A 20,277-nucleotide genomic window follows, 5' to 3' on the forward strand; every position below is an offset into this window, starting at 1 on the left:
AAGCACGCAGTCTGAATTGCTTACAAATGGAGTGATGGACTGATTGGCCTTGCGGGGGGGGGGGGAGACAGCATTTACACCCACCGTCTCGTCTGCGGCGGTCCAGCGTGGACTTGGCGGGGCCAGAGGAGATGTAGAGGAAGCCATCCATGAAGAGGGAGACGTCCGACAGCGAGGGATCCTCCGACCACTGCTCGAGTCGGGGGAAATCTATAAAAGAGGTTAGAGACACAGCAGATGAGGGGAGGAAATGGTTTTCCCAGAATGATTGAAATGGTGCACCGATTCATTTCCTTCTGTTGTACTTGTGTGTCACAACTTCACCTTCACCTGCAAATAACTTTGAAAACTAATTTCTATTGTCCTTGACCCACAGTCAGTCCTGGTAGATACACAGTCCAGGTATCTCAGAGTTGAGGATTTAGAAAATTTCAGATAAATTCAATGTGTTCTTTTTTGGATTGAAAATTATCACTTTGCTCCTAATGCAAATAAACTATTTAACTATTTAAAATTGGGTTATCTGAAAAATGCATCGTCACACCATTAACCCTCTCTTGCTTTTCATTGAAGTTATTAATAAATAACTTGAGTAAAACTGTTCTTAAGTTATTGAAACCTGCCAAATGTACCACACACTGTTCTGACCTCCATCGTCATTGCGGCTGATTTCGTGTACTATAAAAAAACTGGTTGGATTTTGAATATGGTAATACTCCCAGATTAAGATCCCATGAATCCCACACGTGACACAATCTTCTTCTCCCACTCTTCCTCATCCATAAAATCCCAGACTGTGTCTTTAAACCTGAATAAACATGGATTCTCAAGCTGCTGAAGTTCACGGAATCTAAACTCTGATTTCCCACCAGCTCTGTGACCTGTTTCTCAAACTGATCTCCAGCCTCCACGTGGAGGATGTTTCCCTGCGTCCTCAATAAAGAGACATAACATCGTCTTTTTCTTTCCACAAGCCACATAAAACATGATTCTACAAACTGCTGTTAATTTGGTCATGGTTTTGCCAAATGGTTACTCTCTTGCTAAGTCAGAGATAAAGGTGCTCTGATGGCGTTTTAACACACAGACCCTCATATACAGTATCGGTTACGCTCTGTCCTCTCTTCATCTCTGTCCATTCAAATCAGAGGCTTCCCCTCGCTTCATCTTGTCTTCTTTTTTCTCTCTCCCTCCACTCATCCTTTCTCACCAGCTTGGACAGTTCCCCCCCATTCAACCTTATCGTGCTCAAATTCAATTAGCCCCCGATTCTGGAGTTCAATTGTCTGCCGGAGCCTCGGCGATATCTCGGCGATGTTATCATCCGCCACCTCCAGCTCTCCCATCAGGCAAGGTAAAATAACTTTAATTGAAACCACTTTTAATTGATGCGACACTTCCAGCCCAGTACTGACGGCACAGACGCCGCGTCTCCACGCCGCATATCATTTCACAGCGGGAGAGAGAGAGAGAATCGGTTAATTTAACGAGACGGCTCGCCCCGACTGTTCGGTGTGTTCGTCGCGTGCTCTCGTGTGTCGAGCTAATTAATTGCGCTCATGTGCACATTAATGATCTTTAAATTACTGTGGAGTTTGACTAATGCGTTCACACGATAGTCTGAAGAAATTGAAATAAATGGATTGTCCAATATCGCCACGCACGCATCTGAATTTAATCGTTTCTTAAGCTTTATCTCACAAATTGATTATGACGTGAAGGTAAAGCACATTATGAATATGCTTTACAGTATCCAATAACTTGGGTTGCTGCAGTAAATCTTAATTGTTGCGGAAAAAAACTAGCAATGAAGGTATAGATGAGAAATGTGACAAAATATAATAGTGAGCTTGAGATTTCTCCCAGAGCCTTTATACTGGGGTATCTATCAATTTAATATATCTGTGCATGTGAGGCCATTTTGTACCATTTCACCTTGTATATCAGTGTTGTGTTAATTAGTTTCAAAAGTTGTTTGTACCAACTTTCCTCTCAGTGGTCGTGCATGCACCTTAATACAGGATGACGCGAGGAATCACATTGAATTTACAGACACTAAATCCTCTGTGAGACTTTAAAGTTCCACTTCTGGATGTGTTTCGGTCTTACTGTTTCAATTAGCGTCTCTCTCCCTGTGTGTGTGTGTGAGGTGGCCGCCGCCTGCGCCCTGCATCGTCTCGTTGTGACGCCGCTGTATATGTGATTTGTTTTCAGATGTCTGTAAAAAAAATTGATTTTGATCTCAGCGAGACTTCTTGATTAAATTGCTAAATGAAAATGGATCCCCCCCCCCACACACACACAACGCTGGTGTTACAAAATGAAGACAGGGAGGAGATAGAACGAAATGAAAAACAAGAACACAAAAAAAAAACACACAAATAATCATCCACGGTCTATTAGCTGCGTCTCCAGTTGCATACACAATGGAATCAACAACAACACGGTGTCTGACACGACACAGGTACACTAATACACTGTGGTCAGAAAATACAATATGTTTTTTTTTAAGCCATCCCAATGAGGCAATCAGCCAATCAGATGACACGAAGCATCTGTACTCAGAGTCTGACAGGGAGAAGGTGTCAGCCAATAGCAGCGGAGTAAATACAGGGAATCGGACTTTAATTAATTTAATCAGCCAACTGCAGGTAGGTGAGTCACACACACACACACACACACTCACAAATACACACAACTGTCCCAGCACTCAGGTTGAAGGAATGTAAATAAGCCGGTGGTTGATGCTGTGGCCCTCTCTCTCTCTCTCTCTCTCTCTCTCTGTGTGTGAGCCTTGTTACAACAGTCCCCCCTGGGCCCCTGAAGCTGGACTTCGTTAAGATGGGACTGGGATGACTGGGGGGGCGGCGGCGGCGGAGAAGTCTGGGCCTTCCCTGATTGGCTCGGTCCCCGGTGCAGGCAGGTGACATGACAGAGTGCTCAATTAGCCATCTGCTCGCCCACGGCAGCGGTCACAAAGTGGTGCCCGACAAGCAGCGGACAGTGGGGTAATCAGAGGCTCACACAGACACACACACAGACACACACACACAGTGCAACACACAGAAATGGGGCGACACATAGTGGATGATAACAAAAAGGGTGAACTTATGCAAGACATCATGTAGAAGTCAAAGATAAATGAGACCAGAGGGCGTAAAAAAGTTTCAGATCATTCAGTCATCACAGAAAGGGAGCTAGTGTATTTAGTGAGGGCGGCACGGTGGGGAAGTGTCGGCTCACAGCAATAGGGTTAAAGGTTTGAATCCCAGTTCGGTATCATCAAATACCTAATTAAAACAAAGCTTACTAGAAAAACAAACACAAGGACAAAAAAAAGACATATCAAGAATAAAATTAGTTTAACATATCCCTCGACTTTTGAGTTTGGTCAAAGTCCCATCTATTAACATGGAGGAGTTGAGATTTAGATCTGGAGATCCAGATGCCATACATTACATTTTGTGGAGCAGTCATGTCCTCCATCTTAATACACAGTCTGCGATGTGAATAAGAGTGGGACCGGTTGTTTGTCTATATATATCTTCCCGGTGGCTTATCCGGGGTGTGTCCCGCCTCTCGCCCCGGTGTCACCTGGGATTGGCTGCAGCCCTCTCCCCGACCCTCGGTGAATAAGCGGTATGGATAATGGATGGATGCACTAACTGAGATATGAACCCGTAGAGCACAAATCCACCGAGGTGCTCTCTGGCCAATGACACTTCAGGCTAATCCTTCAAAATTAAAGCCATTCGGCACAGAGGCTCTCCATCAGGGGGGAAAAAAGTTGAATTTCCACAAACTCTCAGCAGCTGCTCGTGACCTTGTGTGCCCCCCCCTCCCCCCGGCAGCTCTGTGTGGTGGTTAAAAACAGGAACGAAGAAAAGAAAAACTCCCAGAGCCTTAAAACAGGGTGGAACAGAGTTGTAGGAAGAAACAGGCCCTTTGATTTAGTGCTTGTTTATATTTCTCTCTTTCTATATATATATATATATATTTATAGATGAATGTGTGTTTGTGTACGCTTGGTGTTCATCTTTTTATTATCCACACCGAAAGCCCGCTGGATTAATTTTTAATGTGCCACAAGATTCAGAGATCCGAGGCGTCAGGAAAGCTCGGGTGGCAACAATAAAAAAAAACTCTGTAGCCTCCAAATCTAGGGTGTGTCATTTGAGAAGAAGCCGAATGATGTCAACGTCGAGGTTGGGCTCGGTTTCACGGCACAACAGCCGCCTGGGTGGATTAGAGAGAGGTAATTAAATGCTATTTACATGTTTGTGCTACTGTTTACAGTTGCAGACATCGGCTAATACGCTCATCCAGAGATTTACAGAGAAGTGGCCGGCAGGGAGTCAGTGTCACCCTTCGAGAAAAACAAGTGGATCGGGGGGCAAATCAAAAATGTGACCTCGAAGCCGCTAATTGTGTAATTTTCCACCATTGGGTCAAATAAAGGTTTTAAGGAGCCTCTTATGACCCAGGGAAATACTTTTGTGTGCCTTTATCCAACATGAAATTAAGAGTGGAACCAAAAGTCCACTTACAGATTTTTTTTTTACTTTAATCCGCTGAGGCAGTAAATCCACATTCAGAAATTGGTGCCAAGAAAGATCATGAGCTGGGCCAAAACAGATTATCCTAAAAAAAACTACATGGCTCATTTTGCCGTTATTTCATTCTTTTTAACTTATTTAAATTTTTACCTGATCCGTCTTTGCTCCCATGACAAAAGGGAAAAAGTGACAGAAGACCTTGTTCTGGATACATGTTTTTAACGGCTAATTTTATTTGCGTGGTCTCCTGAGCGTAAGCTATGGGAATATGAGGGACACAGAAAAATGATATATGAGGCTGAAATTATACAAGTAGCCCCGGCAGTGGAAGCCTTTGACTCTGAGGGATAGAGCCATCATCCAAGCTGCCCACAGGGGTTGCTAAAGTGTGGAGACACACCACCCCGGAGAGATGCCACCAGCCTGTTTTCTAATGGAATCTGGGATGGGGGGGGGGATGTATGTAAATGAAACACACTCCTACGGTATCTCGGGTGCTTCGGGGCGAGCAGGTGTGGGCAGGAGAACGAGGTCCACCGAGGCCGGGCGCTGAAGCACACGCGGAGAGAAGGAGCTAATGAAGTGCCCATGCTCCGGCATCAGTGGACGTCCTGGCGCCGGAGCTACAAATGAGCTGCTGTGGAGGGAAGGGGACAGTGCCGCGGCGAGCTGACAGCTTTGTTTGGATTCTCTACATCCAGAAGGGAATAAGAAGGTTTTCTTTTTCTCTCCCTATTTGTATTTTTTACCAACCCACTGTGAAACGGCGTAGCGCCCCGAGAGCTACTCCAATTTAGACTTGAGCTGACAAGGCCGAGAATTGCTCGGGTTTGGCGATTGTTTATTGCCGGCTTATTCCAGCCTCCCACCGGGGGCACCGCTGATTTCGGTAAAGTTTGTTGTCGTTTTGTTCGGAGCAGTGTCTTGTTTTTTCGCGGCACCATGCGGCGGCGGAACGAGGGCCTGAGGTGCGGCCTTGTTTCGGATGTGTGGCTCATAAGACAAATAGAATCACGGAAAACAAGCACACATGCTGACATATGAAATCCCTATATCTGCCCTTATGTTGCCCTGCATGTGTGCAAACACTTTGCAAGGCTAGGGTCTTTAAAAACTCTGCAGCAACCCCCTGATCGTGTCTTGTCCTCTGTACCGCCTGCCCTATTTTCCAGCCTGTACTGTATCGTCTCTCTGTCAACACCAGGCGATACAGTGGGGATGGCGTCACGTGGGTATTGAATTGTTCCCACTTCCTGCCAGACAAAAACACGGGCGCTCGACGACTGACAAAAACAAAGAAAAAGAAAAGAAAAGAAAGTTCAATTTCTGTTTAATCAGAGTTTTCACGAGTTTTCCTTTGCAAGCCACCGGGGGCCACGTGCACAGTGAACACCACTTCTCACAGCTTTGTGTGTAATGTGACCGACAGTAGGAAAATGTCATGGAGGGAATTCGGACAGTATTCTGTGTGGAGCTTTAATCTTCTCCACACAACACAACAGTCGGGTTGTTCACTGCTGTTCCGCAAATTGTTTTTGTTTTGTGTTATTGCAGAAGAAACTTTTGGACCCTGTCGGATCAGGACGGCGGTCGGCCGGTCATCTTCTAACTCATGATTAAACATGGGATGAATCTTTTATATTCGATATTTAATGTTTAACCATATATGCAGACACAACACAGATGAACAAAAGATATATGACTCCACAGAGCTACACGTGGTCTGTGGTTGAGCTGAGAGAACAACCACGGTTATAGCAAATACAACCATGGTGGAGGCTGGGCAGCAATTACTGGTTGACATTAGAGCAAAGACTGTGATTGTGGTATTAAAAAGAAAAACACTGGTTGTGAGTCTGTGACCTCAGTGCTCAAGACACATAATGAGAAGATGGAGGACGCTGCTATGCTGCACGCTTCAGGTGGACAAGTCTACACGCCTGTTAGTGTGTGTGTGTGTGTGTGTGTGTGTGTGTGTGTGTGTGTGCGTCCGTTCCCTGTGTCCGCATGCGAGTTGTCTGGCACACCAGGTGACCCGTGCTAGCAATTAGGAGTCGCTAACACACTCGGAGCGGGCGAGTGTTCGCATTCATTATGTGAAACACAGTCCCGGAGAAAGCCTCTCCTCCTCCTCCCCCCCCGCCACGCGGCTGTCCAGCCAGCGACCTCGCCTTGCTCCTTGAATTTTATACATTCTCATCATAAGTCGCACAAAACAACACACACACGTCATGAGAGAGCAAACAACGCACGGCCGCGCCGCGCCGACGACAGCAGGAGATGGGTGACGCAAAAGAGAGTTGAGGGAAAGTGCAGAAGAAAAAGAGATAGAGAAAATAAAGAGAAGAGAGATTTTTTAGTTGTTTTTTTAGTGGGAACTTGCTGGGTTCAAATTTGTGGGTTTTCCTGCCTTAATTTCCTACTCATGGCAGAGGGAGAAAAACAACCTCCCTCTGTGTTTGTGTAAACTTGGCAGCACAGCGGTGGGGTGACTTCTAAACACGACTGGCTTGTTAAAAGTATACAGACGATGGAGCTGAATCTATGCAGCGCCGATGGTTGTAAAAGTCCAAATCGCACACCTAGTTTAAAACCCTTTTCCCACAGATTTATACGAGTGTTTCTTGTGTGTGTCTGTTTCACAGCAGCTTCCTGCGCTCTTTTGTTTTTGAATAAAAAAAAAAACGCTATATATAAGGTAATTATGAGAGAATATCTGCTCAGATCCTGTGGACCAGCGGTGGAGGACTTGTTTTCCTATCAGGGGCCATTTCAGTTTTATTATAGCATCCTTTGGAGGGCCTTGCTAAATTATTGAACACACACACACAACACTAACTTTTCTAATGCGATGGCTGGAAGTGGCTCTCTGTGGCGCGTGGATCTGATGTCAGATGGTAGTGGTGAGGATGCAACTCACTCTAGTTTCAGGCCAAAACAACTCACTCGAGCAAATCGTACCATGTGGTAGTGATGCAGAGAAACTCAGCAGTTATCTTACACACTAAATTACCCAGTGGTTTTTTATATGGCTGTTGTCCAAGCCAGGGAAAAGTCGGACATTTCAACAGTTCAAGCAAAGAAGAAGACATTTCAATTATGGCTGAACTTTTAAAAAAGAGACTTGCCGAGCTGGTAAGGTAAGTTGGACCACCATTGTTTCCAATTCACTTTTTCCACTTTCTTAAGAGAAACATCGCCATCGACGCCATGTTTGTTATCAGAAAGTCTCAACTCTGCAATGCCCTCTAGTGGATGTACTCCTCAACTACTAAGCCAAAGAAGTATGTATGCGTGATGGTAAAATCGATTGAAATGAAGTATCTCTAAATTATTGAACAGATACATAACACTAACTTTTCTTATGCGATGGCTGGAAGTGGCTCTCTGTGGCACATGCATCTGATGTCAGATGGTAGTGGTGAGGATGCAACTCACTCTAGTTTCGGGCCGAAACAACTCACTCAAGCAAATCGTAACAGTTCAAGCAAGACGACCATAGGCCATTAGGAAGAAATTTCAACAATGGCGGAACATGCCAACGTAAAGGATGATTCAAAATATGTATGCAGTGAAGGTAACATGGTTTTTAAACTGAAGTATCTCTTTTCATATGTAAGGGCAGCATTGTGCACTCTTAAGCATGAAGTCCACAACGGACAGCTGGACAGGGGGAGGCGCACAAACTTTCTTACCAGACAGTTTGTTCTGGTGCAGGAACTCCATCTGCAGCTTCTGCCCGGTACGCTGAGCCAGGAGATAGGGGGTGGAGTAGGTCGGGTCTCCGGTGGCGCACATGACATCCGCCCCGCTGAAGACCAGCGCCATCGTCTGCAGCACGTCGGGCGACACCACAGCTGCACACAGCGCCTGAGCACACACAAGATAAGACAGAACGACGGCATGAAGACGCTTCTGTGCTTTCTCTACGCCCACTCCCGAGACCCGGGGGGGAGCTCGGCACCATTCATAAAATTCTTCAATAATGTATGTGAGAGATATAAAAAAAAACTGTATTTGTAATTTCAAAGCGTTTGTAAATCACATTCTGGGAGCCGAGTGTTTTTTTTACGGTTGCAAATCGTATTTATACGAGTCCACCTCAACGTGTCCTGCTGTGATGGACTCATAAAAGACTGAATAAGAGCGGCCGCGGCTCATTTACTTTCTAAGCAGCTTTCTCCAGCTGGATTAATGCCTTTAAAGAAATTTCACATCCCAGAAGGGGAACCAGTGAGTATGGTCTCACTTCCCAGTGTAGAGGGAGGGGGGGGGCAGCCCGGTGTGTCTCCCTCTCTACAGCAGTTTGACAGAGGACAAAACCTCTATAAAGCGGCGTCAGAAAATCATATCAAGTTTAGAATTGGGCTTCAGCGCCAATCTCAAAAGAGAAGTTAAAATAAGATGGAATTCGAATGCTCCCGGTGGGAATAATAAAACGTCTAATCCCTGGGAAAAGGGGAATATGGCAAATGAGAACAGGACAAATGGGCCATATTAAATATAATGACACTAACAATTTCAAAGAGGGGACATGTCGGAATAAAAGACATGAAAAACAATGGAGTGAGCAAAATAAGAGCAGTGGAGCATGTAAGTGAAATATAGCTTCATGAAAAAAGAACGATAGAAAAAATATACTGTGTACAATATGAAAGAGGAAAGTACGACATGCACAACACATCACAACAAATACAAATACTCCTGAGGTTGCAAATGTATATTTTCCAGATTCCTTATGAGCTTACTTTGACCTTTGACCCCTGAAATCTAATCGGTTCATCTTTAAGTCCATATCACAACTGGTCAAACTGGGAAAATGTTCTCCAACTGATATGATGTTTAAAAGGGCCAAACACATGATTTGTGAGCTTGACCTTTGACCCCACACATCCAAAGTTATACTGTGAACAATAAGGACAAATTTGAAAGGATCTCTCGACAGGTTAACTCGTTCACAAGGGGAAGTGAGGTCAAAGGGATCTTGGACTTTGAAAAGCTCTGATCAGTTTCCCTTCGAGTCCAACTGAAGCTTTTTGACCGAATTTGGAGAAAGTCCCTTCGGGTGTTCTTGAGATATTGTGTTGACAATGTGTGTTGACAACTTGAAAACACTCTACCTGTGGCCCCAGGCTGTTGAGGTGTTTTCATAAAGACATATTAAAAAACAAACAGGGCAGCACAGTTGAAATATCTCAACTTCTGCTCTCTTAGAGTGAGTCAGGTTTTGATCCCGCACATTTCCATAATTCAGCTAAGTCTTTCCGTGAGTGGCGTCTTGATTCAATCTTCATGCCTCCCCCCCCCCCCGTTTATATAACACAGGTTCTCCCATGTATTCTAAGTTTTGAGATATTTTCTCAAAACTTTGGCAAGATGCACCAAAGTGACGTTTTCAGGCTGTTTAAATAAGCTAAGGAAAACTAGGCATAAGAAATCTGCTTTATTTTAAATGTGGTGGGGAAATTGCACGATCAATCATTCCAGCATTACTATCAAGGAAAAAGAAGAGAAGCATCTACAGAAAATAGACTGAACCTCGCTTTCCCTTCTCTGTTCACACATTATTTAGTGCCAGCCCCAAGTGGCCATTAAGAGAACTGCACCACTGCGCTGATTCCCCTCCTCAGTCATGTAGGGAGTCGCCTGTTCTCCAGGTCAGTTCCTCCTTTAGTCAGGGGCAGATGACTGAGCTGATCCCCTCGCTGTTTAGTGATGCCAACGTGTTTGTGTTTATGGATTCAATTATTTTCTATTTATGTGTAAGGCTTGTGCAGAAAACAATAATTACTCCTCCACAGATAATGGATTTATGGAAGGATATCATTACTTTCTTCTCTCACACACACACACACACACACACACACACACACACACACACACACGATGGGGTCAGATTATGGCAAAACAGTCCCATGCAACCTGGCCTTATTCGGCAGCGTCTCTGGAAATGACCTTCAGTGTCACGGCAATTACCGCGGCCGCCGGAGGGGGGGTTCCGGTGCATGTTGGTGCGCGAGTGTGCGTAATGATATTAGAGGGTCCTTTGACCCCCCCCCCCCCCCCCCTACTCTCTAGGTCCCGCGGCCTGCGGAGACTCCGTGGAGGTCGCCGGGATATGAGCTTCTAATGGGGAACATGGGACGGAGATACAGAGAGAGAGAGAGAGAGAGCGAGTGGGGGGGGGGGATAGAGGAGAAAACAACTCAACAGAATAAGCACACACGGTTCGAGATAATGCAATCGACACAATCGGGTTTTAAAATCACCTCTGCACCTTTTTTTCGTGTAGTTTCATTTTTATTGCTCCAGCCGACGCTTCACAAAGTGATTTACGGTAACGCAGCGAGTCGGTTTCATGACCCCGAGGCCCATAAAGCCTGTTAAAATGCCATTGCATGATTTTCAAAAAATGCATGAATGTCAATGAGGAAATTGCTCGTATTATTGTCTTTGCTCAAGAGAAGCCTCCCCTGAGGAATAGGTTTTATATAGCTCTTTAGTTTATTTTTTTCATATTCACACTCGCGTTACAGTAAGTAAATGTGACACAGAAGTGGAACGTGTCCGATGAGATTAGACTCAGTGTCCTTGTTTGCGATTTTACTCTTTATAGGTTGCGTCTGATTTATTACTTTACACAAACATTTGCGGAGCTGTTTGGAAGAGTGTTTATTATTTGATCAAACACACACACACACACATATGTTGAGTCATGGTGTGTGTAATGCCTCTATGACACACTGATCCCTATCAAATCTGTTGAGCCCGTTTATAAAGCCAGTCTAGACAGGCAAACACAAACACCCACTTCCACTTTTTTTTCTCGATTGCCATCTTCCTCTTTCATGCACACACACACACAAAAGCACACACCCACACACACCCACGCACTTTTTACTCCCAGACTCACAAACTAAACGGGTTTGCAGGGGCTGAGGGGCCGTGCAAATCCACAATTCATCAAGAGGCCTCTAGTGGACTTTCTGCAGGACTTCCAGAGGGTCCGGCTCTTCAACTCAGACCTTTCTTCATTTTGGTCCTTGTATGGGTTTATTGATGTAACAACAAGATATGAACAGCTTGTAGGATCTGCATTTGGGAATTTACTTGTGTCCGTCTGTGGTGTTACTATCTGCAGATTTGAATGTTGATATGTTTTGCTGGGAATGGAAAGGAAACGTTTTTACACATTCGGTCACATTTCTGTTATTGTCTCATCTGTGAATCAGGCTTGTAATTGAAAATAAAAGTCTCTTGCATTCATAATTAAGACATTATTGAATTTCCTAAATAGAATTGTACTTTTAATTTGAAGCCTAAGTTCCCTAAGAGCATAGCCTTTACCTAAAGATAGACAAAATGACAGCTCCGCAAAAGAGAAGCCAAATCATCTTGCTTGCCCCCTTGTGGCTGGGAAAAACCTTTCTCCTCCATGTTAGTGGATGTGACGTCAAAGTACATATTATAAAAATGTTTCTATCATTTAAAGTAGTTCTTATCACAATGACGTATGTGCAAGTGATTCGATGCTATAAAAAATGGGGTGTAACGTCGTGATTGACAGCTGAGACTGACTCATGATTGGTCGAGCGAGTGGGCGGGACCTTGATACCAAAGCTCCACTCAACAATCCCTACCGAGCAGCCTCTGGCTCCAGACGTCTTCAGCATTAGTGTGTCAGCGTTCACATCCAGGATATTCTGGCTTCATTTCTGGGAGCATGTGGGGACTTGTCATCCATCTTTCTATAAAGTGTATATACCTGAGAGGCTCATAAGGCTGATCTTGCCTTTAATAGCACTGGAAAGCAGCATCCCATCGAGTGCTGTGCTCCACTGGAGCGTGAACTGTTTGTTCCAAAGAACTCCAAGTCGACATAGACATCAGAAAATTGAGGGCTATGCTCTAATGCAGCCATTTAGGTATTTTTGAGTCAGAAATTGTATTTTGAGAGATACACCACGTCAGGTGCAAGTTAATTACATGTTAATTACATGTGATTTAAGAACATTTATTCATTTGTATTGTATGTTGTAGTTTTAATGCTGGATTTGGAGAAAAGCTTCAAATCAAGCAGCAGGAAGACTGTGTCAGCCTTTGCCATATCTGCTACTGTTGCCATGTAATGTAGCAGAGCTGCATATGAACACCATTAAGACCCGTTGAGGAAATATCTTATGAAATTAGCTACGGGGGGGGGGATTTCAGTTAATCTCCATGGAAACACATAAAGTCTTAAAGTGACTTAAAGTCTGCGAGGGCCCAGACCACAAGTCCTGAGGGCGGACGTGTGGAATCACTCACACACTCTCTGTGTCTGTCACACTCTCACTCCGACACTACGACAGCAAATTCACACATCTCTTGTGTAGCAGCACACATGTTCACACGCGTGCACTCACACACACACACACACACACTCGCGCCCAAAAGCCAGAAAAGCCGCAATAAAACCAACCCAAGCGTTTCTGTTGTGGATCCTAATCCACTTTTCCACTCAGCTCACTGGTATATCTCTTCCTTACTCCCCCCCCCCCATCCTCAATCCCTCTCTCTCTCTCTCTCTCTCTGCATCTCCATTCCTCTCTTTCCTCTCACGAAAACAATACGACAGGGCTGATCTGCGTATGTGCTGACGCAGCTGGAAACGCAAAAGGCTCGGTGCACCGTGCTTTTTAAAGACCCTTCTTTTTAGAGGCAGCAATAAACCCCGAGATCACAAACTGGCAGAAAAAGCCTCGGCACCAACTTGCTTATACTTGGGATCAATAAGACGCCCCCCCCCCCTTTTGGCATCGCTGGACGTACAGTGCCCGTTTTACTGGCAGACAAAAGGTCAGAGGAATATGGTCTATTTCAGGTTCGGTGGGTTCAGCTAATGGAGAGTGGGCCAGGCTCCTCAGAAGTACAGACGAGGCTATTGTAGGTGCCCACTCACGACGGCGTGCTCGGTGAACTTCAGCTGCACTTTTGCTCTCTCGCGCGATGGACAATTACTTAGGAGACCAGAGATGGAAACATACATGAGAGTCTAAAAGGGAACTGTGTCTTGATGGTTTACCAGTTGGTACTATGCTGCAAACTCTTACCTTCTCCTTCTATCCTTGTCTTATTGACAGTGATGCACAGACATTAATTTGTTGGGGGTGAATAACAACACCGATATCAGGAAATCAACCATTTCCAAAACCGCTGGATAAAAAAAAATACTGTCTAAATACCTCAGAATTGAATCCCTGTGACATTAGCTTCTCTCTGTCTCTGTGGGATCTGTACCTGGTTGAGCTGCTCCAGGTCCTGAAAGCCCTCCAGGACCTTGCGGTACTTCCTCTCCCTGTACTTCCTGCGGACGAACGAGGCCCGCTGCTCCGCCGAGGCGCCGCCGTACAGCTCCTCCTCCATGGGAAGGTTAGCGGCCCAGAAACTGTTGGCATTCTTGTTCCCCACGGCCAGGAAGAGCTGATGGATTGACAAGACAGACAGGAGGGGAGACATTCAGGTGAGAATCATTAGTAGACCTATTTGTTAGAATTTGAAATCAATATCCAATAAGCCCAGGAAAAGCACAAAGTTCTACGATCTTTAAGATGCACCTGATTCAATGGAGCAAGATGTTAAAGCAGGTAAATGGTCAGGGGTTTAATGTATGGGGAAGACACCGTGGCTATTTGGCCTTGTAAAGAATTATTGGCAGATAATAAACAACATAAAGATTTAATTTGCTTTCGTAATCACACTCACCTCCACGAGCTCGTTGCTCCAGATGCTGCTGTCCAGCTTCAAACTCCGCACCTTGGAGATGCTGGGGCCGAGGGAGCGGTGCTGTCCTGGCGCACAGACAGACATGGTCATCAAGTTGATGGATTCCACAAGGTAAACAAAAAACACACAGAAATCCAGACAACAGTTGGGTTCATGAAACCTTTTTCTAAATGAGTTAATTTGAAGAAATCGTGGCCTTCAGGTTTTTAGTTCCCTAAAAAGTTCAAAAATGAAGATGCATATATTCACTGAAAATCTCCTCAAACGCACTTAAAGCCAGCGATGGAATAAACAATAAAGAGGCAGTAACAAGATGGAGAAGCAGAGCATGACTGCGAGCTCCTTCTCTCACTCACAACAGACACGTTTAGTCCCCTCAGCACTCCTAATTGGAAATGAAAGCACAGAACGAGGCCCATTAATTGCTAATGAATCATGAGTAATTCATTGTGTTTGCTGGTCGGCCTGTTTATTTGGGTGAGCGAGAGACTGCTGGGGTTGCTTATGGCCAGAGACGGAGCACCCATGCATAATGCATCAGGCAGAAACCTGCTGTACGCTCGGATGTGAATTATTGTCCTGTGTGTAATGGCGGATAATTTTAGATTCAGACGTGGCATGAACTCATTACTGTCTTCTGTGCTCGAGTCGAGCGGCGGTGAGGGGAAGTGTGTGAGGGGCCGTCTCATCACGGAGCCACAGGGCACACACACCAGGCATCTCTGAATTATTTGTCACATAGTTAGATACTGAAAAATTAAGTAGTTACCATTATTAACTATGCTTTAGGCACGCAGGGGATTTAATGTGTATATTCAGACGAGAACTAACCTTGAAATCGGGGTCTTTTGATTTGGGTTTAACAAGCTTTTAATTATTTATTTTGTTATAAACATTGAAAGTTTGTCCAGGGAGAGTAAAATATGTATTTTTGTTGTATTCCAGATGTCATGCCTCATCACGTTGTGTCATTTTCTACTGAAATAATTTAGCACAGAACTCTTAAAACAATAATCTGGGGCTAATAGCTTATTTTTTCCTGACCAACATAGTAAACTACAAGTAAAATAGGATTCCTTCTTCCCCCTTGAAGGTAAATCAGTTTTCCTCTGAAACATACATCAACGTAAACAGTCTTTTCTTACAGCACTATTGTTTAAATGTGGTTTCTGAAACCCCAAATTCCAAACTCCCTGCCTTCAAGACCACATAAGTCCATCTTAGTTCCTGTCACTTGTTCTTGCACAGGAGTGAAAACACTTCCTGCTGCAGTGCTCCAGCCCAGCTCCAGCCACTGAGCCGCACGGCACCACAGGACCATTTCCACTTGTGTGAGGGTAATGAAGCCGAATGAAGTGTGCGTGCACATGTTCCGGCGGCTACGTGGTTTGAACCTTTTCATATAAATAGCCTGTTGTAGATATCTTCTTCGTTCTCGTGCAAACCACAGCACATGGAAGGTCCGTGCAGCTTCTACAAAAACACTCAGAAGGATTTCAATCCAATCAAAAACTGTCCGAGTGACTCAAGCCCCTCACCACTCCGAGGCATGTCAGAGGGAAACAAGGAAAAACCATGTGAAAGAAAAGGATCCTTCAAGCCATCGGAGTAATGACACGTCCTCTGGTGGCTGCATCGGGAGGAGGAGTGTAGAGAGAGGGACAGTTTAAGGGAAGTCAAATTATTAAGGGGTTGACGGGTTAAGGAGCCAAAAAAAGTGGGAGATGCTTTCCCTCAAAAAGCCCCTTAAAAAAAAAGTCTAAAATAACTATTAAAGCTCAATAATCAAGGTTTTTAGTTTGACATCTGGTCAAATCACTACATCTAATTCCAAAATGGTCAGATGTTGTGAGTAACCCACAAAAAAAAACCGACTCTGTAGTTTGCTCCATGAGGCGTTTTAGGTTAATTGTGTTTATAGTTTCGTGAAGTGTCGCTCTCGACTCTCGTTTCCCGCGGTAGGCAGCAGTTTTCAGGGGAAAGGCCTTCTCTAACCCCCCCGACAATTCAACAAACTAGCTAAATAACAAAAAGCAGGGGGAGCATTTACAGATATACGACCGAGGAATTGGTGGAGACCAAAACAGAGCTTAAAAGAGTTTGAATATAGGACTTAAAAACCAAGAAGTGCAACTGCTGATGTTTCTCTCTGTCAGCTGAATGTGTTAATAGGCAGTTGTTTTCCAGCTAGATGCATTTAATGAGGCGATAATGTTTTATGTCTGTGGTGCTTTTACACTGTGTTGCTGTCCCTGAGTAGCCAGAATTATCAATTAATGCAGGTTTAATGCTCAGCAGTTTTTACTTATTTTTACCGAATGGTTGCCAGGTTATATGGGATTTTTTACTTTCCGATAAAAGTAAACAAAACAAACTTTAAGGTGGTGCTGAGCTGGATGCCGTTTATTTTAAAGTGATTAGAAGAACCGAGAATGTGCAAAGTGCTTACGCTACATTATAGATCTGAAGAAAAGGATTTTTCAGCTTTTTTGATCAAATCCCCCTGTTTTTCTAATGTTAAAAATAAAAACTGATATTTCTATTTTTAGGAAACCGACTCGCAGCTCTTCAAGTGTTCACGAGCAAAGACAAAATATTACCATATGAACCTGCTCCACAACAGAGAGCGAGAGAAAGAGAGAGAGAGAGAGAGAGAGGCTCCAGACTATTAAAATTCATTCCATCTTGGCAAGAGGAGAGGAAAGCCTGGGATCATTTTTACCATTAGCCTTCTCATTACTTCTTTCCTCTTTCTCTTGTTCAGCATTTCTCTTTATTGTCCATGACACGAGAGCGCTAATTAAAAGCGTTAGCAGTCATTGGTATTCCAAATGGACCGCCACCTAGTTAAAGGCGAGCACGGCACGAGGACAGCTTCCCCCGGTTGCAGAGATTCAGCCGCTCCTAGCCCAGCACGTCCACCCAATGTAATATTAAAACCCCCTTGCAAATGAAATCATTTAAGGGTGTTTGAAAAAGGGATGTTGGATATCTGACGCGTACCAATTACACGGGGCTCTGCCGAGGTGAGGTGAAGGATCACATTCAAACTTATGACAAATCTCAAGCTCGGAGAAGACGATACTTCACACACCAGCCAGGATGCCCTTCACTTCAAGCATGGCCGCCGCTTCCCTTTTTTTAAATCATGTTTATCGGGGTCAAAAAGCAGTTTGGGATTCCCCCCCCCCCCCACCCGAGTTCCCGACCGGGGCTTAATCTTTGTTGTCATTTCATCTGTGACATCCAGCACAGCCAAATAGATTAGAGGGAGTCCAGAGGCCAGACGCCCCGCTCCCATAAGTAGCTTATCACCTGAGATCTTATTCTGAAAGTGCCTCTGGGTCAGAGTACAGACTCCCAGACAAACATCAGGCCACAGTTGAGGACACACACTTTTTTTATTTTTCGCTTTAGCATGTATTACAACCTTGCTCGAGGTTTGGCCTTATTTTTGTTTTGAGAATGTAATATCACTCATTATACCTTTTTTACATGAGTCAGAGGTTATAGTGCGTGTACAAGGAAAGCATGATATTCCCTTTCTACACAGGAATCTGTAATTTTCCAATAAATTCAGAAAAAGTTTGAGGTTAAGAACTATATCAATAATTGCCGGTACAGTACAGTGGCTCGGTCGGGTTAACGAGTCAGGGCGGTCGGTCGGGTTATGGTTCCCCGGCGAATAATTCATGATTCTTGTATCAGGTATAATTAGATAAATGTTACTAGCGAGCAATTTGGTGCAGTTTGAATAAACTCAATGGGAGTGTTGGGCCTTGGCAGACGAATGCGCTTCACTGATTGCCGTTCTACTTCTATTTCTGATAAGTCGCTTGCAAAATCTAGATTGTCTTTGAGTCATTTATAAGAACATCGTCAAAAGGAAATTGTATTAAAAGCAAGATTTAAGATTTAAGTATCAAATGACAAATTGGGTTAAATTTCACTTGGAAACCAAAACCAGAAGGTAAATCAAACTTCATTCCAATAATCAGAACAATATAACGTTGTTTTTCAGTAGGAAATCATGGGAAAGTGTTTTGGTTTGTTCTTATTTTCTCTCACTCTCTTTAGGTCTTCATTTTGTGACATGTTTCTTTCTTCACTGCATTAGGAACTATCACAGGCTGCCTGCTGCCACTCACACAAACCTGTGTGTGGGCGGCTCCAAGCAGGGGATCGCTCATTTCATTGTTTATCCTTTGGTACAGTATGTTCCACAGTATGTGTGTGTGTCTGCATCAGGCACGTGTGTGTATTTGTCTTTCAAATGTAGTGTGCGTGCGTCCCTCACCTGCACATTTCTTACAGATGACCACGCCCAGATTGACCGACGCCCACTCGGGCCGGGGGGCGCGGCAGTCGGCGCAGCTCCTGTTGGCCTCGTCGAACCAGATCTTCTCGGCCACTTCGTAGTCGGAGAGCGTCTCGGCGATCGATTCCTGGACCGCTTCAATCCACTCCTCCTTCTCCCACTCTGACTCGGCCGTGAAGCTGCAAACAATTGATTTTTTTATTTTTTTTTGCCACCACCCCAGACATGTCTCACCGTTATTGATTTGATTTGAGAGAGAGAGCAATTAAACAGCATAGTATCGCTTGGTAGGGTTAGGGGGGCATGCAGGATTTGGAGGTTTTTTGGTGGAGGGGGGTATGAACGTCTATGGGTGATTGCAATAGATTTGGTGAAACTGATGGAGGGGGGGGAGGCAGGTATATCAATATGTCTCACCTTGCTCCACTAAAATCTATAAACTGCTAATTTGTCAGGATATCATTTCTACGTTAGACTCAGAAAATGCTTAGGTGCAGTTACACATGGAATTCCAATACAGTACATGTAGTCACAAATGCATTACAACAATATGGTAATTTTCTCGATTTTTCCATTTTATAAGTCGAATAATTTGAAAGGGATTCTCATTAATAGTGGATGAGACTCTACCTTCCTGCCGTGTCACCAGTGTCCATTTAAAGAAAACATTTTTTACAGAAATCTCGAGGCCTCGGCGCTTGAACGCAGCACATCCTGTTACTCGGGGAAATCGAAGAACGTGTTGACACGGACTGATGTAACGTGGCCCCTGTGAATCAACGCGACAGCCGGCCCTTGCCCACAGAACAAGGGCTATTAAGGTTTGTTGCATTAAGTAGGAGCTTAGGGGCCTGATCATCCAACATCAAGTTCCCCCTCCTCACTGATGCTGCTGTGGCTGAGCGAGCAAATCCATGTACCCAGGTTCCAAAACCTGAGGGAAAACCCTCCCAGGAGAGTTAAGGCAGTAACATCCGGCATCTATAGTGTTATAAGTAGAAAGTGCTGTTTCCAGAGGGGTTAATAGAAACATGTTTCACCACAGAATTCAAGATCTGTGACGCTAGCAACAGGTCAAGGGAATGTTTTATGTCACAAAGAACCTGTTTGGGAAGCAAAGAATACAAAAAGAAACATGAAGCAACCCGCCGGTCATGGTGAGAAACATGTAAAGCACATGTTCATTCATTCAAAATATAAAAACATTCAATATGCACGCAGCCAATAGACATGTGAAAGGCACGGGAGGTTAAAGATCTTTCAGAGGCCTTGTTTTTCCAATCTAAAGAAAAGACTTGTGGAGGAGACACACATAAAGACGATGGTAAAGTTTAACAAGATCTTTGTAAAAAAAAACTCAAATTGCAGTTTCCCATGGAGACGGCTTTTAAGTGTGTGTGTGTGTGTGTGTGTGTGTGTGTGTGTGTGTGTGTGTGTGTGTGTGTGTGTGTGTGTGTGTGGGTGTAAGTGTGTGCGACAAGTGATCCGTGCACGCGTGTGAGCCGAGGCAAGAGCACGTGAGAGACAATAAAAGAACCGTATGAGATTGAGAGTGAAACCCAAAGAAAGTCCGAGCTTGACAGAAAGGAGGTACTTAAGAGCGGAGGACTGGGAACACTGGTCTCCATGGCAACCTGG

General features: G+C 44.4%; 1 protein-coding gene across 1 annotated transcript in view; it reads right to left on the bottom strand.

Moving 5' to 3' along the window:
• The window catches only part of arap2 (ArfGAP with RhoGAP domain, ankyrin repeat and PH domain 2), a gene marked incomplete in the record, with an annotated part of 88,611 nt that overhangs the window by 26,286 nt on the left and 42,048 nt on the right, over positions 1-20,277 (bottom strand). The window contains 5 exon segments of the mRNA XM_053416125.1: positions 85-210; positions 8,252-8,426; positions 13,836-14,018; positions 14,301-14,386; positions 18,619-18,818. Coding sequence (XP_053272100.1) covers positions 85-210; positions 8,252-8,426; positions 13,836-14,018; positions 14,301-14,386; positions 18,619-18,818 — 770 coding nt within the window.

The sequence above is a fragment of the Pleuronectes platessa genome, chromosome 23 (assembly GCF_947347685.1).
Source record: "Pleuronectes platessa chromosome 23, fPlePla1.1, whole genome shotgun sequence".
Lineage (NCBI taxonomy): Eukaryota > Metazoa > Chordata > Actinopteri > Pleuronectiformes > Pleuronectidae > Pleuronectes > Pleuronectes platessa.